This window comes from Pangasianodon hypophthalmus, chromosome 18, assembly GCF_027358585.1.
Source record: "Pangasianodon hypophthalmus isolate fPanHyp1 chromosome 18, fPanHyp1.pri, whole genome shotgun sequence".
NCBI classification, from domain to species: Eukaryota; Metazoa; Chordata; class Actinopteri; order Siluriformes; family Pangasiidae; genus Pangasianodon; species Pangasianodon hypophthalmus.
Genome location: NC_069727.1, coordinates 6054692 through 6077634, shown reverse-complemented (window position 1 = coordinate 6077634; position 22943 = coordinate 6054692). Strand labels below are relative to the sequence as shown.

Below are 22943 nucleotides of genomic sequence, written 5' to 3'. Positions count from 1 at the left end.
TAACTGTGGTGTCATTAGCTCGGCTTATTACTGGCTTCATTTCTCCAGAATCGCTGTTTCCAAGACAGAACGGCAGACTGGTGGTGAAATCACAGAGCAGCGCATCACACCTTTTCTCTTTTCACCTCTACCCATCCTTTCACACAGGCCCCCCTCCTCCCCCCTCTATCTTTCACACTGGTTCTCTCTTCTCTCTCCCCTTTTCTGTGTCTCTCTTGGCACAGAGCAGGGAGTGGATTTAATTTCCGGTGTGAACGCTGGTACTTAGTTTAGCTGCTTCTCTCTACTCAGGAGACGTTTTCTCCAGCAACTATGACAAAGATGATGATGATGATGGTGGTGGTGATGGTGATGATGATGCGTGTTAACTTGTATACGTATTTTTGGAAGTATATATAAAAAGGTGTGTGTGTGTGCGTGTGTGTGTGTGTGTGTGTGTGTGTGTGTGTACTCACTGATTGAGGAATGCAAAAAGGTATCTCATGATCACAAGCGTGGGGCGTGGTGATGTCATCAGGAGCTTTCGGATGGACAGCGCTCGCTCGTACAGATTCTCCGTGCCTGAAGATTGGATTTGAAAACACACACCTTTGTGAAACTTTTCTTAGCCAAAAAAAAAAAGCGCCATATAAATGTTATTACACCTTTAATTTATTTATATTTATTTGACCTCACTAGTATTTAATGTCTTTACATTTCCACAAAACCTTTAACTCAACAGTTAGACCAAATCCCTATTCACTATACACAGGACTTAATTTAAATTAAACATCTTCTGTGGTATTTCAAAAAAAAAAAAAAAGACCACTTTATTGGAAAGACATGGAAGTGGGAGTGCTGAAGGTCCTGAAGAACCATCGACTTTCAGGATTCCTTTAACTGCTACCTCAACTAATAAAATAATAATAATAATAATAATAATAATAATAATAATATAGGGATAAACAAATAAAACATTGTATTGTGAGTGGTTTTTGAGTTTGTATGTCGGAGACAGTACTCCTCTTATTCCACAGAGATTTGCCAGTGATGATCATTGTTAATTTATTAATGAATGACATATTTCGCTCTTTATCTGTTTATAGTTACATTTAATGTTACGGAACGTCTGCTATGCTTGAGTCTTCAGGACAGAGGAGTTTGCGCTTTTACGGTTTCTTGGTTATATGACAAGCTGTGCTTTTCTTGTCTCATTACCCTTAAGAGAGAGAGAGAGAAACGAGTTGCTGGTGAGGGAACAACTGCATATCAGATAAGATAAGATAAGATAAGATAAACTTTATTAATCCCCGAAGGGAAATTCTGGGCACGATGATGGCACGATACCACTTTTTTCTTTTCCGATACTGATACTGATCCTGACACGTTAAGTATCAGCCACGTTAAGTATCATATTGATACTCATCCAATATTTTTTTTCTTTAAAAACTTACTACTAGGCTTAAAAATTTTTTTTTAAACTTCACTTAAAATAAACAGGGAAAAAAATACATAGCTAAAAAAATGACTTGCACAAAACCTTATTTTTGTTTATTCAGTTGAATTCTTTCACACAAAAATCACTTCCATGGCAAATAGAATCAATAAAGTATAACTATAATAAAAATCTCTCCTAACAAAAATACAATCATGTCTTTTTCTTTTTTTAGATGTAAACATTTCCAATTCTTTTTTCTCCGATCCACCATTTGTTCCTGGTCGCAGCCCATCCATCTCGTCTAGCTACTTTAATGTTATCAATAACTCCCGTGTTTGTAAACTTCCTGACTTTTACAAAGCATTGACACTCAAGACTCCGCCGCTTTTCTTTGTTTAAAAAAACAACATTTTTAATCATTTCATTATTAGGCTTAGATTATGCGGAGTTGTTACTATAGAAACGATACTGTATTAGAAGGAGCACGTTAATATAAACCTGTCATTTACGTTATAGCCTGAACTCCTGTCAGAGCCACGCTGTTAGGGACAATTAATCAACACCTTCTGATTCGAGAACTGAACCATGCTGTGGTATACATGGCTGTCATCAACACACATTTTCTGTTAAAAGAAGACTAATTTTACAATCGTTTGTTTGTGATGTGCACACGCCATATGTATTTCACAATGTTGGAACTCTGCCACTAACCAGTGTTGTTCTGAAACAATAAATCACTTAAACTAGCTGGAAATACCTCGCCTCCTGGAAGTGTGTGCAGAACACCACAGACACACAGTAAAAATCAACTCGATTTTGTACTGCTACTAATTTTTGAGGCTCATTTGTTGTCTGTTAATTTTGTGAAAGTAAAAAAAGTCATTTATATACGCACACGCACGCGCACACACTCTAGTCAAAAATGTTGAGAAATAAAGGTTTCTTTGTAAAAACCTAGCACTAATTGAACCCCTTTAGGACACTAAGAATACTTAACTATCGATAGAACCCTTTAGAAAAGCTTTTTAAAGACTTTATTATCTAACAGACACACACGCACACACTCACACACACACACACACACACACACACACACACACACACACCATCTGTCCTAACTCCCTAGGAAACGAAAGAATTTAGCACCGTGTCATATCCTGATTGCTTTTGCTTTCTTCTTTTCTCTCCCTCACATACACCTCTCTTTTCCTTCCTGCACGCACACGCACACACACACACACACACACACTCACACAGACACACACACAGACACACAGACACACACACAGAGGAGGAGATGTACGTACGGACGCAGGCGATGAGGTCATTGAACTTCTCTTTGGGGAAGAGCGAGTTGTCCAGGTTGCGGAAGTACATCTTCAGCACGCCGGCCACTGAGTTGATGTCGTGGTTGTTCTCCTCGTCCGTCAGTGGGTCGTTTCCTAAAAAACAGGCGTTGTGATGGGAATTTGTAATTATACAAATTGGAGATTCAGACCGGATGCTGATGTAAAGCAGCTCCTCGTGTTAGAGGAAATGGTGCGCACTGTGGTCAGAGTGAACTTCCTCTGAACAATTCCACAAAAGCTTAACAGATGCTGTCCATGCATGCCTTCTGTTCTAGGCTCATAAAATGGAGCCTAAAAACAGTGCGCTTTGTCAGCATGTGATGCATGTGGGAGTGTGTGTTTGTGTGTGAGCGCACGAATCATGGCAGTCTACAAACCTCTCTCAAATGAGTTCTTGATGTCGTTGACTTCCACCTGAGAGCCAGACACTCTGAAAATCCCCTGGTGCTGCAAACCTGCAGGGGCGATCACAAGGACACATTTCAGGCTCCGCATATGTGTGTGTGTGTGTGTGTGTGTGTGTGTGTGTGTGTGTGTGTGTGGACATGCAATTATGCATCAGCTGTGCGTTACTAATTCATAACCACAGCTCACCGTAGAGGTTAATGTAGCGGATGCAGCTCTCTACAATCAGTGGAATGGCCTTGGCAGAGTCCTGAGCACAAACAAAACATTCAACATTCAGCACTCACAGAAGGTCACAGGTGAAGGAAAAGTAACACACAACACTACAACACTCAGACAGAGACGCAGGCAGAGATGCTACCTGGTGCCTGCTGTGGGAGTTCCGACGACGGCTACAAGACAGAGAGATTAAAAAAAAATCAGCACACAAAAATTTCCTTCATTCTTTTTCATGTTGTTCAGAAAATCAGGAAAACAGCAGAACTCAAGGCAAGACACTACAGGCAGGAACAGTTTTCAGATTTTTGGATAGGTTGCATCTATAACATGTCTTCTCTTTAAGTGCAAAAATATAAAATGAACCAAACTCAAAAGTAAATTGTTTATTTCTCTGTTTTTCTTCCCTCATTTCCACATAGCAAGTTGATGAAGGACTAAGCCCCGTCCATTTTGCACGACTATGCCATAGATCCCTGAAAAGCTTGTTTCCTTCTATCTATCTACCTATCTACCTATCTATCTATCTATCTATCTGTCTATCTATCTGTCAATCTATCTATCTGTCAATTTATGTGCCATTATGATATACATAAGGTTTTTACATGTTCATTCCTATCCCTAATTAGAAGGATATTGAAGAGGAATTTCCCAAAATGTAGAGGACAAGACATACAATAGACGCTAATGTGTGAAATTCATTGGGGCTGTTCATAAAAAATGACAAAACTGTAACACTGTACAATTTCATAAACTTCACAATATATGGAAGATCAGATGTTCTGTAAAAAGAATTTCTTGAGCACGCAGTCATAGTGAAACAATCACTCAACCAATAATTATACAAATGTGTGCATTAGATTTAGATGAAGTCTCATATAAATATGTGAAAAAAATTCCAATTCAAAAATACTTAAAAGAATATCAAAACGCAGCTGGCAATGATTAATTGTGATATCTACTTTTTTTTTCTTTTTTAAAATTACCCTATCCCTATGTAGTTTTTTCAGGTCAGTGTAGCGACAGGAAGAGGAAAACATCGAGACAAAGAGGTCTGTTCTTACCTGGTGGTCATTATGTCTGCTCTGTATCCTGCGTGGGGAAAAAAAAAGCCTCATTATATTTACACTTCAGCGTTATATATATCTTGTGTGTGTATCCTATACTGATAAGATCCGACACAGAAGGAATGTTTTACAGTGTCCAGATCAGTCTCTGGATTTTACACTCATTTTTTTGCTGTTATTTGTTGTTTTTTTTAAATTGTGAAAGTTTTAACCGCATTGTTTTTATGTAGATGAAGTCAATCCTTCCTGGAAATAATCATTGATCTTCCCAATAAGACCAGGATATTTCATTCTTAAAAAAACAAAACCGTGCTGATTCTTTTTCATTAAAACAACCGTGCTGATTCTTCTTCATTGTAAATCACTACAATCAAGGTTTTGCTTTTCTGCGTGTAACGTTTTCTGCAAGTCACTAATGAAAAGTAACGCTGATTGTGCATCTGTTTCATGGTTTCCCCCAGTGTGATTGCATAATATCACTGGTATCATACTCCATCCTTAATAAAGACAGATAGTGAAAATGGAAAAAAAAATTGCTGAGACAGAAATGCATGTGCGGGTGTGGAAAAAGGATGACGGCGAATTTATAATGGTGCTGCTGATGAACGCACCCTCTGCTATGCTCCTCTTCAGTAGATCGTGCTTGGCCTGCAGTTTGGAGATGAGGTTACTCCCTTCCAGATACTCCCGCAGTTTCTATAGCACAACACACACACACAGTCAATATTAATGTGATCAGACCAATAATTAATGATCTAATTGCTCCAGGTCAGCACACACCAGTCCATTACTGAGTAAATAAAACTAGGTCTGGGCAGAAACCATGACACGGGACAATGCACTTGTGATATATTGCTTTATCTGGACACCATGAAGCCAGGCATGATGATATCAGTGTCACGGTCAGTAATAAACATCAGGATAGACACATTATTATGTCAATAAAATGAACTTAGTCCATTGTCTCAGCAGTGTGTGTGTGTGTGGGGGTGAGGGGGTTTCAGAGACTCGTACAGTGAAGTAGAAGAGCTCCGTCTCCTGCTGGTTGGCTCGTCTCTTGGCCAGGCTGGGTTTGCTGAGGTAGGTGTCGGACACGCTGGACTTGACTGACTCGGTGGAGCGGCTGTGCTGGAAACTCTCAGACACGTCATAGTCCTCCATGTTCAGCATGTCCTGGATGGTGCTCAGGGTGGCCTCTGATGTCTTCTTCACCTATACAGGACAAGACACTTGAAAGGGGTGCCAAGTTATGAAATTCATTGGGTTGTTCATAAGAGGTGACAAATTTGTGACGTCATAAAATGTCATACTACATACGGAAAAATCATGCTGTCCCATTAAGTAATTCCTAGGTCCTTGCCATGAGCTGTAAGTATTTTAGCCTTATTAACACTGTCGTGTTTTAGCAGTTATTCTTAAAACACTGATGATGAAGGGGTCAATAATCAAAGCAGTAGAAACCAATAAGGAACTATAAAGCGTGTTCCTTAATATTCCTCCAAAGCCTTCCACACTTCTAACCACGCCCCCGAGTGTGGCTTACAGTGGTGATTGGACAGGGATTGCTTTTCAGTGTGGTATGACTGCAACTCACTGATGAGAATGAAATGCATTGAAACAGGAATTATATTCACTTCTGACACAAGTTCACATTTTTCTGCATGCTACTATGAAAAGCAATACAGTTTTTCTACTGTATTTTTACAGAGTAAGTTTTTTGCATTTCACTCTGGCAAAACATCTTAACTTCTGATTGCATTTCACTCTGGCATAAGACACTACAATGGGTAACATCACAGGTGTTACACCCCACAAGGTATCGTCCTCAGCAAATTGAAAGGATTTTTAAAAGTCTGAAATTAGGGGTGCTCAAGCTTCAGAGCATCCACAGAGCTGGTGCCTAAGACACACACTTACGCAGAACAGATCATAAAAACTTTGTAGGAACTATTCAAATTTTTTTATTAAACATTTCCCATCTATCCAACATCTCCTTAAGCACATTCAAAGGTGATGGTTAACAATCTATTTTTCCATGACAGAGTAAAGATCAGTTGAAGAAGTCAGAGACAGTGAGTCATGTCTCCCGTATCATGTCCTATTTATGACTGTAGAGCTGTGCCGGAAATCACGCCTTCTCAAGTCTTCAGCAGGAAAATCTGAGCAAAGTTCAACTGCCAGCTAGGTTTAGGTGAGCCTGTGCTCTGTGATGCCTCTGATTCCTGTTCTTGGGTGTCAGGAGTGGAACCTGATGTGGTCTTCTGCTGTTGTAGCCCATCCACCTCAAGGTTCAACGTATTGAGTGCTCTGTGATGCTTTTCTGCTCATCACGGTTGGAAAGAGTGGTTATATGAGTTACTACAGACTTCCAATCCAGTCTGGCCATTCTCCTCTAACCTCTCTGATCAGGAAGGTATTTCCACCCACAGAACTGCTGCTCACTGGATGGTTTTTGTTTCTCGCACCATTCTGTGTAAACTCTAGAGACTGCTGTCTAAACAGTTTCTGAAATATTCAAATGGCACCAACAAACATGCCATACTCAAAGTCTTTGTGATTAGTTATGTGATTAGTTCCTGAGAATTGATGATTTATACTGTGTGGGAACTCCAGATGGGACAGTATATGGAATGTGTGTGTGTGTGTGTGTGTGTGTGTGTGTGTGTGTGTGCGCTGAGCAGGAGAACCTTATTGCACAAATTAAGCCTCCATCAGCACTTTGGCTCTGCCCTTTTACACGGCAAGGGCTGCAGGAAACAGCTGGTCTGCCAGCAACCGGTAATAAACAACCCTCCTCTCCAACAGCGAGAGAGAGAAAGGCATGTGGTCGTGTGTGTATGTGTGTGTGCCTGTGTTTGAGAGAGAGATACATAGATAAATAGATTGAGAGAGAGAGAGAGAGGTGGCAGCTGGTAGGGAGGAATGAAAGAGGCAGATATTTTGATCTGCATGTTTTATATATATATAAAAAAAACAACAACTTTAGCCCAAAAATTAGTGTGTGTGTGTGTGTGTGTGAGATAGATACACAGATAGTTAAATAGATTGAGAGAGAGAGAGAGAGGTGGCAGCTGGTAAGAAGGAATGAAAGAGGCATTTTCTGTATTTCTTATCCCAAAAAAATGTAGCCTGAAAGTATGTGTGTGTGTGTGTGTGTGTGTATGCATGTTTAGATAGATACATAGATAGATAAATAGATTGATAGAGAGAGAGAGAGAGAGAGAGAGAGAGAGAGAGGTGGCAGCTGGTAGGGAGGAGTGAAAGAGACAGAGATTTTGATTAGCATTTTATATCAGCCTAAACTGCCTAATTTTACAGCCTAAACAGGTGTGTGTGCGTGTGTGTGCGCGTGTGTGTGCGTGTGTGTGTGTGTGTGCGTGTGTTGAGACGAAGAGGAGAGAAATGAGGAGAATGTGAGTGTGTCTCATCTAATTCTTCATTCTTAGTGGAGGTGCAGCTGCTAAGGTGCTTGTTCGTGAGCGCGCGTGTGTGTGTGTGTCTGTGTGTGTGTGTGTGTGTGTGTGTGTGTGTGTGTTTCTCACCTCCTCGTTCTCAATCTTCAGTGTGGAAAGACGAGACTGGAGCTGCTGATAGCGGAGAAGAAGTTCAGCCTGCACCTGCGGCATCGCCGTGATCTGACTCACCTGCCAACACACACACACACACACAGACACACACACAAGCCCGCACACACACACATGCGCACAAATATACAAAAAAATCCACAAACACCAAAAATACACACACGAAAACACAGAAACGTACAAATATACAAACAAACAAACATAAATACACACACAAATATATGTACAATAGACACAAACACATACATACATACATACACATTCAGACACAAACACCAAACACACACACACACACACACACAGTTACTGGTTTATCTTCAATCCACTATACACTACATCCTCTAATTGAGCGTACTTTAATTATGGTGTTTTATTTATCTGGATAATGAACAGGCTGCAGTAAGGAGTGTGTGCTACGTCTGATGAGCACTAGGTGGCGTCTGACCTGGTCCCCCATGTGAGGCTGGAAGGTGAAGCGAGCAGGTGGTGTGAATGCAGTGGGGTGAGTCTCCATAAAGCGCTGGCGGTCACTGCGGGGGTCCAGACTCTCTACTGCCCCCTCCAGGATGTCCAGACCCTCATGGCGAGACGTCTCCAGACTGTACTCGGCCGACAGGTACGTGCGCAATGCTCGGCTCAGGCTGGAGTGGTAGCCCAGGTCACAGCACTGGCAAGCAAACACACACACACACACACACACACACACACACACACACACACACACACACACACACACCCTTCCATTTTAACAAACTTCCAGTCACATGACTCGTGTGATAAAATCCGGCCCTATTGATATATAGAAACTCCAAAGAAATCACATCATTTAAATCACATGCTCTCACTTTCAGTACATTGCGATCCTTATTTAAAATCCTAACCTCCTTCAACGTTATGAAGAAGCAGAAGCAGATGTGACAAGCAGCTGTGAGTGATGTCACGGGGCATTAAAACCCAATTCAGCTCAAAAATAAACCATTAATATTTTTTGTGTTTCTTGGTGATATACAAATCCAGTTTGTGTCTGTCTGATTTTTTTTTTTTTTTGACACATTACATTTAACTCACGGTCACATCTCTCTTAGCTATTAACTCAGATTGACATGTAAGGATAACACACTTGGGGGCATGCTGTTATAGGAAAATAATCACTGATGAAGTGGTGTGATAGAGCCGGGTATTAAGCGGAACTGAAGTTGATTATTTTGCTATAGCAGCACGCCCTGTGAAGTGTTTTCCTCCTCTTACACCACAGCAATTTTCCAACAATTACAACAGTTTATTAATTAAAGAATGACATGTCATAGTATTTATCCCTTTAAAGTTACATTAATGTTGTGGAATGTCTGCGAGACAGGTTATTTCCTGTTGTCACTTGCTTTATAAACAATCTTTAAACAGTCATTCCATCAAAAGCCATGATTCTTCTCCCTCTTGAAGATAATAAGACAAAAAAAATGCAGCTTGTCATGTTAAAGAGAAACTAGAAAGCGCAAAGACCACTGTCTTGAAGACTTTCCCATGTTGGAAGACTGTTACAGATCACTGAGACTATAGACTCCTTCCATAAATGTTAAATAAACGTCTCCGAACACAAAACTTCACTGTATCAATGAATATATGTTTTACATTATGTTTTTTAAAATCTGTTTATTATTAATAGATTATGTGGCGCTAGGGCCATACAAGTCTCTGTATATGAGCTGTTACTATAGAAACAATAAAGAAGAAATATACATAAACATTAATATAAACCTATCGCTCATGTTACAGCCGAAATGTGCAGTGAGACATTAAGAACCACATCAGATTCAAGAAACCATGCTGTGGTATAAAATCTCAAAACAGAACAAATCAGCTTTTTTAAATATAGATTCACAGAGGGGTGTGTTCACTGTCCCACGGTCTCTGGCCACATTTTTAATGAAACAGTGTTGTAATTAGGTTATGACCATGCCCCGTATTCGGTTGACCTTGTGGTCGGTGTACACACTACTGGTTCTCCTGATTTAAAAAAAAAAAAAAAAAAAAAAAATCGCTGGTAGCATTTGAGTCTTAAGTTGCTTATGCAGGTGTTTCAGTTACATATCGTATCTGGTGTGAATTCTACATCAGACTTGTGTCTGAGTCCAGATTTCTCACCCACCGTTTTCATAAAGCAGTGTGTAGATAAATGAGTTTCATACGCTGCCACTTTTCCACACAGAAGGTTGATTATCTCTACAGGCAGACGAGCCGAGCGGTTAATTCAAAGCATTTCTCCAATCCACTCGAGCTATTTAAGGTTAATTCAAAGCTGCTCTAATCAATGCTTCACACTTTCTCTCTGACACACACACACACAGACACACACACACAGACAGGTTCTCCTGCTGTCTTTATCGGCTCTGGCGGTGAGTGAAGACGACCTCAGTGAAGGTCGAAAAAATGCTGCACTGTTTTGAGGTGAACATTGCTGACCAGACGAAGCCTGCTGCTGGCTCTAATGAAGAACGAGGAACAAGACTCAAAGGACTGGAATGTGTGTGCAAGGTTCGGAGTGTTTTTAGCACATTTTAGCACATTTCCCTGCTTTTATTTCAGCATGTGCAAGGTGTGAATTTGCTTTCTGTTTCAGCTCTCACTGCCTTCCAGTGAAATGTACATAGGGCAAATCAATACTGAAGTACTGATACTTCCCATCCTGACATTTCCTTTCAGGAATCGATCCTGCTACAAAAATCTCAGCGCCATGTGTTTCTTTATCACACTGAACGTGACGCCTGTTTCTTACTGAAATACTGCAAAAAATTTTAAATGGCTCAGGATAGGAACACTTTCTTCCACCTTCTTCCTGTGTTCCCTGATACACACTTCCTACAAAAAGAAGACAGGAAGGTGTGCAATTCAGCTCTGGCAGAGAGAAAGCAAGTATAGAGGAGTCGCATCATGTCCATGAACAATAATGATATGATGCAGTCAACTACAGAATTAATGGCACCCCTTGAGAGAAAATAAACATTACATACAATTCAAATTTACCTTTCAAACAAAAATCCTTGCCGTAAGAACTTGTTTTGAAGTTGTTTTTATTAAAAGGAGGAGTGGAAAAATTCATTTTCCACTTGCCTTGGGGTATAAATACGAGGTCCACTAATGTAAAATCTCTTTGTCATCCATCACCACGTGGAAAACCAAAGTGCTTTCAACACGAAAGAGACAGATGGTTGATCTGCACCAGTCATATAATGGATATTAAAAAAAATACATAAATGGCATTAAAAATAGCATTAAGCATCAAAACAAATAACCCAAAATGTTTGATACCACCTCCATAACAAGAAGAAGCTTCTAAACATCAAGTGTCATTGGAACTGGAATTGAAATTGTGCTGCGATCAGATGAGACCACTTCTTACCCAGGTACATCATCAGCATCATCAGTTGGGAAAAATGGGACTGCATATAGACTTCAGTGTTGTGCTCTGTAAAACATGCTAGTGGCTGTTTAATGTAGATGTTTTTTTTTAAAAAATGATTTTACCCCGATTTTCTCCCAGTTTGGTCATTTGCTAATTCCCACTCACTAGCTACATCTCCCCTGTCAAACGTCTGCTACTAACTGTGGAGGGTGAAACCTAGTACATGCTTCCTCTGAGACATGAAGCTAGCGCATCTTTTTGAACTGCTGCTCATGCACGTTACAGAGCCCTCTAGGCAGGAAAGCTCTATCCACCCTCTTCCTCATACACGAGCAAACAGCCGCCCACGATTGGTTACTGTCCCTTTGATTGACAGGGGAGAGACTAATGTCATCCCTCCCGCACTCAGAACACACTCTCTGGTAATTTTGAAATGTGAACTCGCGATCTCACAGCGATGGTGAGAACGCTTTTCTGGATTTGAAGCTGTTTTTGTTGCTGGTGATTCAGAGAAGATTCTCTTGTGAGGATTAAAGGCATTATGATATTTTAGCTAAAAACCTGGTTACCTCTTCCACGAGGTTAAGATTTGACCGTGGATGGATCCTGATCCCAAACACATATATAAAATAAACACAGAAAGAATTACAGGACAGAAAATAACCTTGGAATTTGAACTCCATTAAAAAATCCTGTGGTCGGAACCGACAGGAGCATTTACATGTGTGTAAAACTAAGAATATCAAGGAGATCAAAATGTTCTGTAGGAACACTGGAGTGGTCCGAGATCCTCTACGAGTGTACTACAGGAAGAGACTCAGTTCTGTTAAAAATCTGCATTAAAATCAAACTACATATCCATATAGTTTAGCTTAGAATTATTAACTGCATGTGTTATTCCGTTATTATTAATTGCACGTTATGTTTCCCCCCCCAAAGGGTGCCAATAATTCTGGAGATGACTGTAAACAGAAAGCAAATTCGGAAGAAATTGGGTAGATTTTTGATGCCCATTTACCATTTCACACTACTGAGAGCAAATTAGCGATATTACCCATCCCTACTGTATGTGCCATGTGTGTATGTGTGCGCTGTCGTGCGTCTGTGTGTCTAATTAAAGTCATGATCCCTTTTTCTGTGTTATGCAGCATCTTTGTCTTTAATTATAAAGAAACGGAGACCTAATTACCGAGCATTAATCAGGACTATAATTCATCACTGCTTAGCGAGGTGATAACAGCAGAAAGAACTGTATCGCCGCGCTACGCTTAGCAAGCAACACATTCCTGCTAAACTAATCAGCACTGTTTTGATACTCACGTCAATCAAGTGGGACAGGTCCTGGATGTAGTACTTAAACAGAGCAGCGTTGGCAGCTTCCAGAGTCAACAGATACTCGTTGCGAGCTTTCATAACCTTCAGCTTATTTTCAGAGTATTTGGCCTGGCGCTGGTGAGGAAGAGAGGTGAGAGAAACAGGAAAAAGGAAAAAGACAGACAGAAAGAAAAAAAAAACCCACACAAAGTGGGAGTTGATATTATGCTCATGTCTGTGATATTAAGACAAGCCTTAGCTTGGATCAGCTGAAATGTTCAGTACAGTAATCGGCAAATTCTGCTTTAATTAAACCCTTTCAGGAGCCAGATTCCCCTAATGAAAGAGAGAAGAAAATGAAAGTGGGAGGCTCACATAGCTTCCGAAAATTCACTGAAGCCTTAATGGCAACAATTCTGCTGACTCAGGTCTTAATTTACATAGAAAAATGCACATACATATACAGTATACCCATAATATTTACATATTATATACTGTATTTTTTACATATGCTATAAATCTCATAAATCATCTGAATAGGGCTGCCTTCCTGTCTGAAAGGTATACTCCAGCACTTTTAAATCTTATTTCCATCTATTGCATCTGTAGCATATGTATAATTACCAACAAACAAGAATTTCAGCACATTTCCTTGTACTGAGGAAACAACGTCCAAAGTCAAGTTTCATTTTGTTTCATTATGTGTATAATGCAATGCCATTATCTTTATCTGTGCTCCAAATATCTGTATTAAAAATTATTATCTGCTAACCATTACAACTTATAATTTATTAATAATTCATGTTTTTTAACCATTTATAGTTACATTTAATGTAATAGAATGAGTTAATTCCTGTTATCACTTTTTTCTCCCTTTTTTCTCCCTCTATTGAAGTTAATAAGACCAAAAGAAAACCTCAAAGAGGAATGCGCAAACGTCTCACTGACACTGGAGACTCCTTCCATAAATGTTACATACGTGGTTCCTAACAAAGCTTCACTATATTAATGATGGTTTTTTTTTTTGTTAAATAACAACAATTCTTTTTAAATCTATTGATTATTAGCCTTAGATGTAGATCTTTCACTATACAGGTCAATGTGTAAGTTGTTACTATAGAAACGATAATGTATTTGTGTAATGTAGTCAGAGCCATGCTGTTATGCAATGAACGTATAAGTTAATAGTTTATAAATGAATTAAATTATCATTAATTCTTTGGAGACTCCAGCAGAGATACGCTGCACTGCACAGCATAGCACTTGGTCGGTATGAAGCAGAGGGAAATCATATTTCAGTCAAATAAATAAAACGTAAGACTTTTTAGGCTAGGATTTTATGCTTTGTGGATGCATCAGTAACATGACAAGCTGTGTTTTACACTTTTTAGCTTCAAGAGAGAGGAAAAAAGAGGCTGGTGAAGATACGTACAACAGCTATAAACAGTAGTAAGTGACATTACACCACCCTGTCATTGATTATTTTCCTATAACAGCATGCCCCGTTTACTTCTTACTCAACAACTGCCCCCATACTTCTATCATCAGTACATTTTCTCAAGTAAGGGAAAGATCAAAATTCCTATTTTTGGTAATCACACATATACTACAGGTAGGGCCAGGCGATATGGACAAAATCTTATATCACGATATGGAAAATTTCATATATCACAATATATTAAGTTTTTCTCTAAAACTGATGAAAAAAAATTTATATATAAGAAATAACTGCATGCATTCATGACTGGTCTGTGGCAGATGTTACAAATGTTTTTCGTTTACTGGGCAGTATGTGATTTGTTATACTCAAACCACATCCAAATGACAGAAGTACCTCTCTGTTGTGGGGAGTTTCACTATGTGTCACGCTCCTCCATGTTTGTTTTTCTTTTTACTACAGCACACCGCTAGTAGCGCCTAGCTCTGACCTCAGTGACGTAAATTGGCTTCCGAAAAGTGGCCTTTGTGACATTGGCGATATAGACAATGTAGAAAAAAATCCAGCAATAGATATTTTTCTATTTGTCCTACGATATGTATCGTCATATCGCACAGCCCTAGCTACAGATAGTGGTAGATAGAGATTTGGCTGAAAAAAAAAGAAACACTGGAGTATCCCTTTAATATAGCATCTTAATATTATTGGTGGCTAAAGCACTGTAATGCTCCAACATATTAAAAGTCAGGATCCTGTCTTGACTCCTGTACCTTCTCCTTCATCTTCTGGATTTTGCGGGCGGCGTTGCGGCGCTGATGGCGCTCCTCGTTGCGCAGACTAAACACCTCTCCACCTCGGCCCTGTCTCTCGCCCTGCCGCTCGGCCTCCTTCAGCTTGTTCTCTGAGCTCAGAGTCTCGCTGTGGTACATGTGGTAGGTTTTCATCACCTGCACAGATGTTGCCAAGCCATCAGGATAACGCTTAAACATAAATACTAAGATGCTGACACCAACATTTTCAGAACTAATCTTCTAATCATCTACTAGAGTTTGTTTCCTAACATATTACTTCCTACCAATTTTGACAATGATGGGGAAAGTTAGGTAATCTGTTGGCAGTCATTTTAATTTTTTGGGCTATAATAGTGCGTTCATGACTAAATGGGAACTGGGTCATTTCCTGACCTCAGCGTAGGAAAATCTATTTAAATGTCCCTTTAACTCATAATTCCCACTCAGAAAGAGTTTCTCAAGAGCTCTGGTTTCTCCAAACTGGAAATTCTGTGATGGCAGTTTAACATGGTGATGTGATGCCCAAAATGCAAAGTAAGGAGAAGAAACGGTGTGTTTTAAGCCTTTTAAAGAGAATGTTGAGTTTATGAGTATGATGGTCAGGTCCTCCGAGAAATCCCTTGTCGGCCACCAAGCACCCTACTCTCTCAGCCAACCTGCTCAAATGCCGAGTTCAACACAGCTCAGAAGCAGGAAGTCAGAATTCAGAGCTACATCATTTCTGAACTCTGTGCGTTCAAGGTACAATACGGAAAATAAAAAAACAATCATGCCAGCTAACTGTGATGAGTGATGTATATTTACCTCCCCAAAAAACAGATTTAACAAGTGAATATATCTATAGGGTGATCGATCTAAAGCAAATACAAGTATACACAGCATAACTCATTTAAAAGTAAAGTAGTGCTACTTTGTTTACGGTTGATGGTGTGAGCAGCCATGTTGATTTGATATCACGTGCTGGAGTTGGAGTTGAGGAGACCTTTCCTTACTTCTGAGTTGAGGAGGAGTCTTCTTTGGGTTTTCCTAGTTGAAGGTCAGAATTTTTGAGTTATGAGATCTAGCTGAACACAGCCGCAGCCTACAGTCTCCTGTATAGTGTCTAGTTTTTGCCTTTTGGGGTTTCCCTTTGTGCTGTAACAAGTGATAGCTTGTTTGTGTGTGTGTGTGTGTCTTTTTTTTCCAACCTTAAACCACTAAGGTTGCATGAATGCTCTAAAGTGGAAAATAGCAAATCCAGAGTTCTCAGCTGTCATGAATGCAGCTTAATCATACCAAAGCAATACCTAACCCTGAGATATGAAGAGCATGAAAAACCTTTTTTATTATCCGTACAGCAGTCGTTTCCTCACATCTGTGAATGACTAGTGAAGTAATATTTGAAAAGGAAGCCAGTCTTCCCCACATCCGTAGTGTTTTCACATGCCCACATTGAGATAATCAGGTAGATACGACAAAATACACTGTGCCCATCTGTGTGTTTAATGGATGCCGTGTGTGTGTGGAGAGTGTGAGCGCATGTATGTGTTTGTGAAGACGGGAGAATGTGAGTAATTGTTGCCATATGTAAATGACCACTGCTTAGCTCAGCTACAGGCCTCGTGATAAAGTTGTGATGGATTTTAACAAGGACATGCAGAAGCTCGAGTGCTCAAGCACCCTGACAGAAGAGCAGAGAATGCCACACAAATACTCAGGGTCTCACAGCTCTGTGAGGGTGTGAGTGTGTGTGTAAGAGAGAGACAGAGTGTGTCACTGTCCATCTGCGAAGCCGAAGATGGTGGAAATCATCAGTGTTAAAAGCTTTGTCGGGTGTTTGTTTAGAAGCTGTTAAATTACAGACAAATTCAAGTCCAGTACTCATACAAACTTTGGGAAGCATTTGATGAAATTCCACAAGCAGCTATTATATTAAAGTATTGTTCAAACAGGGATAAAAAGAGAACCTTCTAAATGTCCCTCTGGAGCTTCCATAGCTTGTGCTAGGCAAGCTAAAGTTATTACATTTATGCCCTGAAAATGAACCTGTGCGTAGGCAGTGTGACAGAAGTATGAAATGACAGAACGTGCAAATGAAAGATTGATGAGATTGCTGGAGCTGAGCTGTGGAGAGATCAAAAAAAGGAGTGGAGGATAGAAGACCAGTGATGGGGAGGGCGGCTCGTGTATTGATGGAATGATAAAAACGAGAAAGACAGGATGAGCGGTTAGAGGCGAGCTGAAATGACAGAATAAAATCGTAATCTGAGAAATGAAGATGAGAATGAAAGGATGATGAGAGGCTTGGGACAGACAGAAAGACATCCTCACCGTATAGAGTTCATTAAGAATCTTCATCAGGTCCTCCTGCAACTGGAAAGTGATCTCTTTACTCTAGAGAAGAGAAAAAAAAAAACAGAGTTTATTTAGAGAAGCTAATACAAAAGGTCTAGGTTTGGGTCAAACTCATATCTAAAGCAATGAAGCACTGTTTGAAACACCTGATCTAAACAGAATGGGGAGCTCAAAAGCCATTTGGAGAGCATAATGCCATCCTATTACTTTCATCCGTCGAGTTCATTCAGGCTTAGCGTCACGATTACGAATAAGAAAGGCAGACAGAGCTTCAGTGTGAGTAGAAAGGCATTTAAGATTGCACCTCTGTGTTAAAAAGCAGTTTAAAATAACAATTTAGTATTTCCTTGCTGCTGCTAACTTCCAGCATTCAGAATATACAACTTCAATAAGAGAACTATGCGGCGTAGGACTACGAAGGAAGAAGGTGTAGCCCCTCCCCTTCATTAGCAATCCACCAACCACATGGTTATATTAATCAGCTAGGCATTTTACCCAGCATCACAAGGCCAGATGGTTCTCAAAACACAGAGCAGACTTATTTTTATCTTTTCTTTATCCAAATAAGCCCTACTAAGACTAAAATCTTTTGCCAAAGAGCCCTCTTCATGCTCAGAATGAACTGCGAGAGAAACACACAAGTGCAGAGAGCTGCTTCACTGAGAAATGGCCTTAACTCAATTGAGGAAAAAAGGGAAATAAAAGTGGCTTAAAAGGACCATTTTCATAAAATCTAATATTGTCCATATAAATGAATTGATATACAGTACACGGTGCAACTACACACCAATAACAACACCCTAGAAATCACATTAGGAATAGCAGTCCTCCCAAAATAGAAAAAAGCACACAATTTATTTTCTAAATAAACCTCCAACTGCTTTATCTCTGCTGCTTAAAGTAACACAGGTTATACAAACTCATCTGCTGTCTGCTCGCCATTCTGTCAGACTGACTCATCCACCCATTCAATAATCTATCCATTTATTCATCCACTAATCCATCTGTAACCTCTCCCTTCATCCATTATTAAATCAGTCCATCAGTCAAATCATCCACTCAATTCATCCATCCATCCATACAATTGTCCAATAATCCATCTATCCATCTAATAATCCATCATCCATTCAGCCAACCAACCATCCATCAGTTTATCCATTTATTCATCCACCCATTCAATAATCTATCTATTCATCCAGCAGCCCAATAGTAAATCCATCCAACCACAATCTCCTTTCATCCATCTGCCCCCTTTATCCATTATTCTATTAGTGCCTCAATACAATAATTCATCCATTCAACACATCCACCCATTCATATAATTGTCCAATAATCCATCTATCCATACAACAATCCATTCATCCAACCATCCGGCAATCCACCTACCTGTTTAATAATCTATCCATCCAATAGTACATTCAATCAGTAATACATCTATCCATCGATTCACCCATCCTATAATCTATGCATCTATCCATTATTCTACATATCAATCATCCATCCAACAATCCATCCATGCATCAAAAATGCATCCATTTGTCTAAACACCAACCATTTAATAATCCAATTGTCACTACAATAATCCATCCATCCACCAATTCGATCAAAACATAAAATCATAAAATAAGTCCAATAATCCAGCCACCCACCTAATAATCAACTCATGCATCCAACATTCCATTAGTCCATCCATCTAATAATCAACTCATGCATCCAACATTCCATTAGTCCATCCATCTAATAATCAACTCATGCATCCAACATTCCATTAGTCCATCCATCTAATAATCATCCCATGCATCCAACATTCCATTAGTCCATCCATCTAATAATCAACTCATGCATCCAACATTCCATTAGTCCATCCATCTAATAATCAACCCATGCATCCAACATTCCATTAGTCCATCCATCTAATAATCATCCCATGCATCCAACATTCCATTAGTCCATCCATCTAATAATCATCCCATGCATCCAACATTCCATTAGTCCATCCATCTAATAATCATCCCATGCATCCAACATTCCATTAGTCCATCCATCTAATAATCATCCCATGCATCCAACATTCCATTAGTCCATCCATCTAATAATCATCCCATGCATCCAACATTCCATTAGTAATCCAGCCATTCAATAATACATGTATCGATCCATCCATCTAAAAATACATCCATTATCCATTAATCCATCCATCCACCCCTTTCTAAATCACCAAACAAACAAGAAACCAAAATAAAAATAAGACAACTAATCTAAAAGTGGTTAGTTAATTACGTTGCCACCACTTTACTATACAATGTATTCCCACATGCCTATAGTGCTTATAGTATAGCTGCATGCTCACTTTCTTGAGCAGGCGTGTGTTGTCCTCGCTGACGTGTGAGAGGCGTGTGATGACGTTGTTGAGGTAGAGGTCGCTGAGCGTGGCGTGGTCCTTGCTCTCTCTGCGCACTTGGTTCAGCAGCAGGTACCAGCAGTTTACAGGTGACAGCAGGTTTTGGTCCTTCCTGCAGCAAACACCACAAACCACATATTAAACTGTGAGGAAATGGGGAAATATCGGCCAGGATACAACCAGCTGAAGAGTCCCACTGATAAATAATCACCCTTTTTGGTGAAAAGTTATCCAACACAGGCTGAGAAAATAACCTCAGACTTTACATTTAATGGCGTTTATGGAGGAAAAGCACTCGCTCTTGCTCTTTAATGCCTGAATGAGTTCCTTATACAAGGACTTTGTAAAGCCATTTTTTTCAGTAACCACACCAACGGTGCTTTAACACTGACTGGGTGGCCTCCGGGTTTGCTATTTTCTGATGCTGCTTTTATGGTTACGCCTTGCTGGTCTTCCAAAACCCACTAATGAAGCTTTTTCTAGCATGTCCTCAGGAAATTTCCAGCTTTTAATGGGCTTCTGTAATATGATTGACTACAGGAGCCTGCTTTAAAAGAAGCCTCAATTTAGGGTAAAGGAATCTCATCTCCCTTCCACAGGACTTCACTAAATACCAGGCAGGCACTACAGGAAGTTGAGGAAATGTATCCCAGCTCAGAGGAACCATATGCATGACCTTCAATAGATACACAAAAGAACGCTCTGGAAACATTCCTGGTGTGGACAATATGATAAATAAATACCTTATTTTTGCTAACAGAGGAGTATGTTCTCCGTGTGCTATGCGCAAAAGATAAACTGTCTTAGTAGTATAAAAGGTTATTTTATTGCAATTTTAAAAATAATGTTTGAGTGCCATCAGCAATAACAAGACATGATGTAATTTTCTATTGTCTTGTTTTGCTAGTAAATACATTATTTTCATTCTGGCTCATTTTCTGTAACTCTTTCACAGTTTAAAATAAAATAAATTTTAAGAATCTTAACTCAAATCTGTTAATACATCAAATCCAAAATGGCATTTTATCATAGACTAAGGTTGCATCACAAACCAAAAGAAGACCAGAGGTAGTGCACTATTTTATCTCTAGATTCTTGTGAAGTCCCAGAGTGTATTAGACAGATTATTATTATTATTGTGGTGATTATTATTAGGGATGCACGGTTTGGGGTATAATAAAAGTGGGCAGTTATGAGTTTTCATCTGGAAATACTGATGAGATATGATAATATACAAAGGTGGATCTCAGGATCTTGTAGTCAGTAAGGCTTTTGGGAGCAGAAAGGTTCATCAGGCAGTGATATTAACACGGGGATCTCTGAGCAGACATTCGGCGGAATGGCCCTGTGAGGACCTGCAGGACGGCGGCGCAGTACACACGAGTGAAACGGTGCAGTGTGGAGAGAAAGGTATGCATGCAGAGAAAAGGAGAAAGCGAGAGAGAGGGGGGGAGAAAGGGGGTCTTTTCGTCTCTCTTACACTGCCTTTTCTTTTTCTACGGTTTCATCCTTTTTGCTGCAGAATGCTATCTGCATTAATGAGATTGCGCACACACACGTGCACGCACACACACACACACACACCATGGGAGATGAGCAGAATACATAAAGGAAGGAGAAGCAGTTATCTCATAGTATCTCACTGCCAATTCTGATTTGATTTTTTGGGCAATAAGAATGCAGGAAGGAAGTAAACTATAAACCATATTGTGTATTCCTTAATAACACTTCTGCTTTTAGAGCAAACCAAAACCAAACCAATCAAGAGAATAAGACAAACGTATCAGCGTAGCAGTCTAGGAAATCATAAGTAAATTTCACCAACAGGCGAACATTATTTTATTTTTTACATTTACTTTTTAATCTTGCCTAATCTTCCTGCAGAGATCATGTTGGGTAATTTGTCAGTTTAACAAATGTAAATACAGTCAGTCTGCCTAAAGGTGTGTAAAACCTTGCTAGCTAAGTGCGATTTCCTCACACACTGAAAGTCCCACTTTGATCAAGTGTGTGACCTTTAAAGTGCTTCTGGTTGAGACACATGCAAAAGAGAAACATATTTCAGTTCGAGAAAGCCTATAGTCAGGAAAGCCTATGTATGTTTTCAAAACTATAGATATAGTAGAAAATGTCAAACGTTTACCATGTGAAGGGTTTTCCCATGCCCCCACACATACAAAGAAAGATGGAAAGATGATTGAAAACCACAAAACAACAAATGGATGTGTATCAATACACCGATCCATAAAGTGTAAAGTTGGGTTAATGTCTCTGTAAGTGCAGCCCCTGGTCTGTCAGCTCTGCTCACTTGTACTGCTGGTGGTCCTTGGTGCTGCGCGTCTTGGCCATGAAGCGCTCGGCCAGCTTCTCCAGGTTGCGCGAGTACTCGCTCTCGATCTCGGACTTCTTGCGGAAGAAATCCTGCAGGTCCTGGAGAAGCTGCACTCGCATCTCCGTCTGCTGCTCCAGACATTTCTGCTGCTCCAACAGCTGAGAGCGGATCTCTGTCCAAACATACACACACACACACACACACACACACAAAAAAAAAAAAACACACGACGGGAATTAAGGAAAAGTGTCTGAGTCTGTCCAGTTTTGATCCTAATCCAAATATTCCTTGCATGTTTAGAGATGACCAGGAGGAGAAAGTCAATAGATTTTAACTAATCAGCATGGTCACTGTTATGGAAATGACAATACACACAATACTCTTATAATAATTTATCATAATAACAATATCCAGGGTCTAATGTACAAAGGGATGAAAAGGGGATGTCATCCTCCCAGTTAAGAAAATAACTTCTAAATAACTTTAACTGTAAAACTTCCATCCCCCTCATCCATCTTCCTTTCATTATGCGATATCACTATTATCAGTATTTAAATATCATCTATATTTGAGATTCACATACTATGTTGTTATGATGAATCTGGATCTGGAACTAATCAATTAAAAAAACGTGCAGAGGAGGAGGTTGTGTAAAAAAAAAAAAAAAAAATCAGGATTGCCATCCAATCACTGTAAAACCTTCCAATCTAAACTAATATAGATCTAATTGTAAGACACAATCTGGCAACCCTAGTTCATAATATATTCATAAATTTCAATGCAGTGAAGTCATTAATGGTGAAAAGCCCCACAGTTTCAAAGAAGGCAAAGCAATTTAAACAATAAAGTTACTGGTGGTTGATGCAAATTATGTGTACATCAGCAGAGAAGGTGG

The 22943-nt window shown here is 39.7% G+C and overlaps 1 protein-coding gene across 2 annotated transcripts in view; it reads right to left on the bottom strand.

The window, feature by feature from the left end:
- Positions 1 to 22943, bottom strand: part of srgap1b (SLIT-ROBO Rho GTPase activating protein 1b) — a 47032-nt gene that overhangs the window by 9738 nt on the left and 14351 nt on the right. For both annotated transcript variants that reach the window (XM_034313325.2, XM_053241851.1), the window contains exons 2-16: positions 22025 to 22220; positions 19666 to 19828; positions 17292 to 17354; positions 14961 to 15137; positions 12759 to 12887; positions 8484 to 8705; positions 7997 to 8098; positions 5469 to 5666; positions 5066 to 5150; positions 4452 to 4479; positions 3533 to 3563; positions 3361 to 3421; positions 3144 to 3221; positions 2725 to 2859; positions 456 to 561 (exon numbers count right to left, since the gene is read on the bottom strand). In XM_034313325.2, coding sequence (XP_034169216.1) covers positions 456 to 561; positions 2725 to 2859; positions 3144 to 3221; positions 3361 to 3421; positions 3533 to 3563; positions 4452 to 4479; positions 5066 to 5150; positions 5469 to 5666; positions 7997 to 8098; positions 8484 to 8705; positions 12759 to 12887; positions 14961 to 15137; positions 17292 to 17354; positions 19666 to 19828; positions 22025 to 22220 — 1774 coding nt within the window. The remainder of the gene's footprint in view (positions 1 to 455; positions 562 to 2724; positions 2860 to 3143; positions 3222 to 3360; positions 3422 to 3532; positions 3564 to 4451; positions 4480 to 5065; positions 5151 to 5468; positions 5667 to 7996; positions 8099 to 8483; positions 8706 to 12758; positions 12888 to 14960; positions 15138 to 17291; positions 17355 to 19665; positions 19829 to 22024; positions 22221 to 22943) is intronic.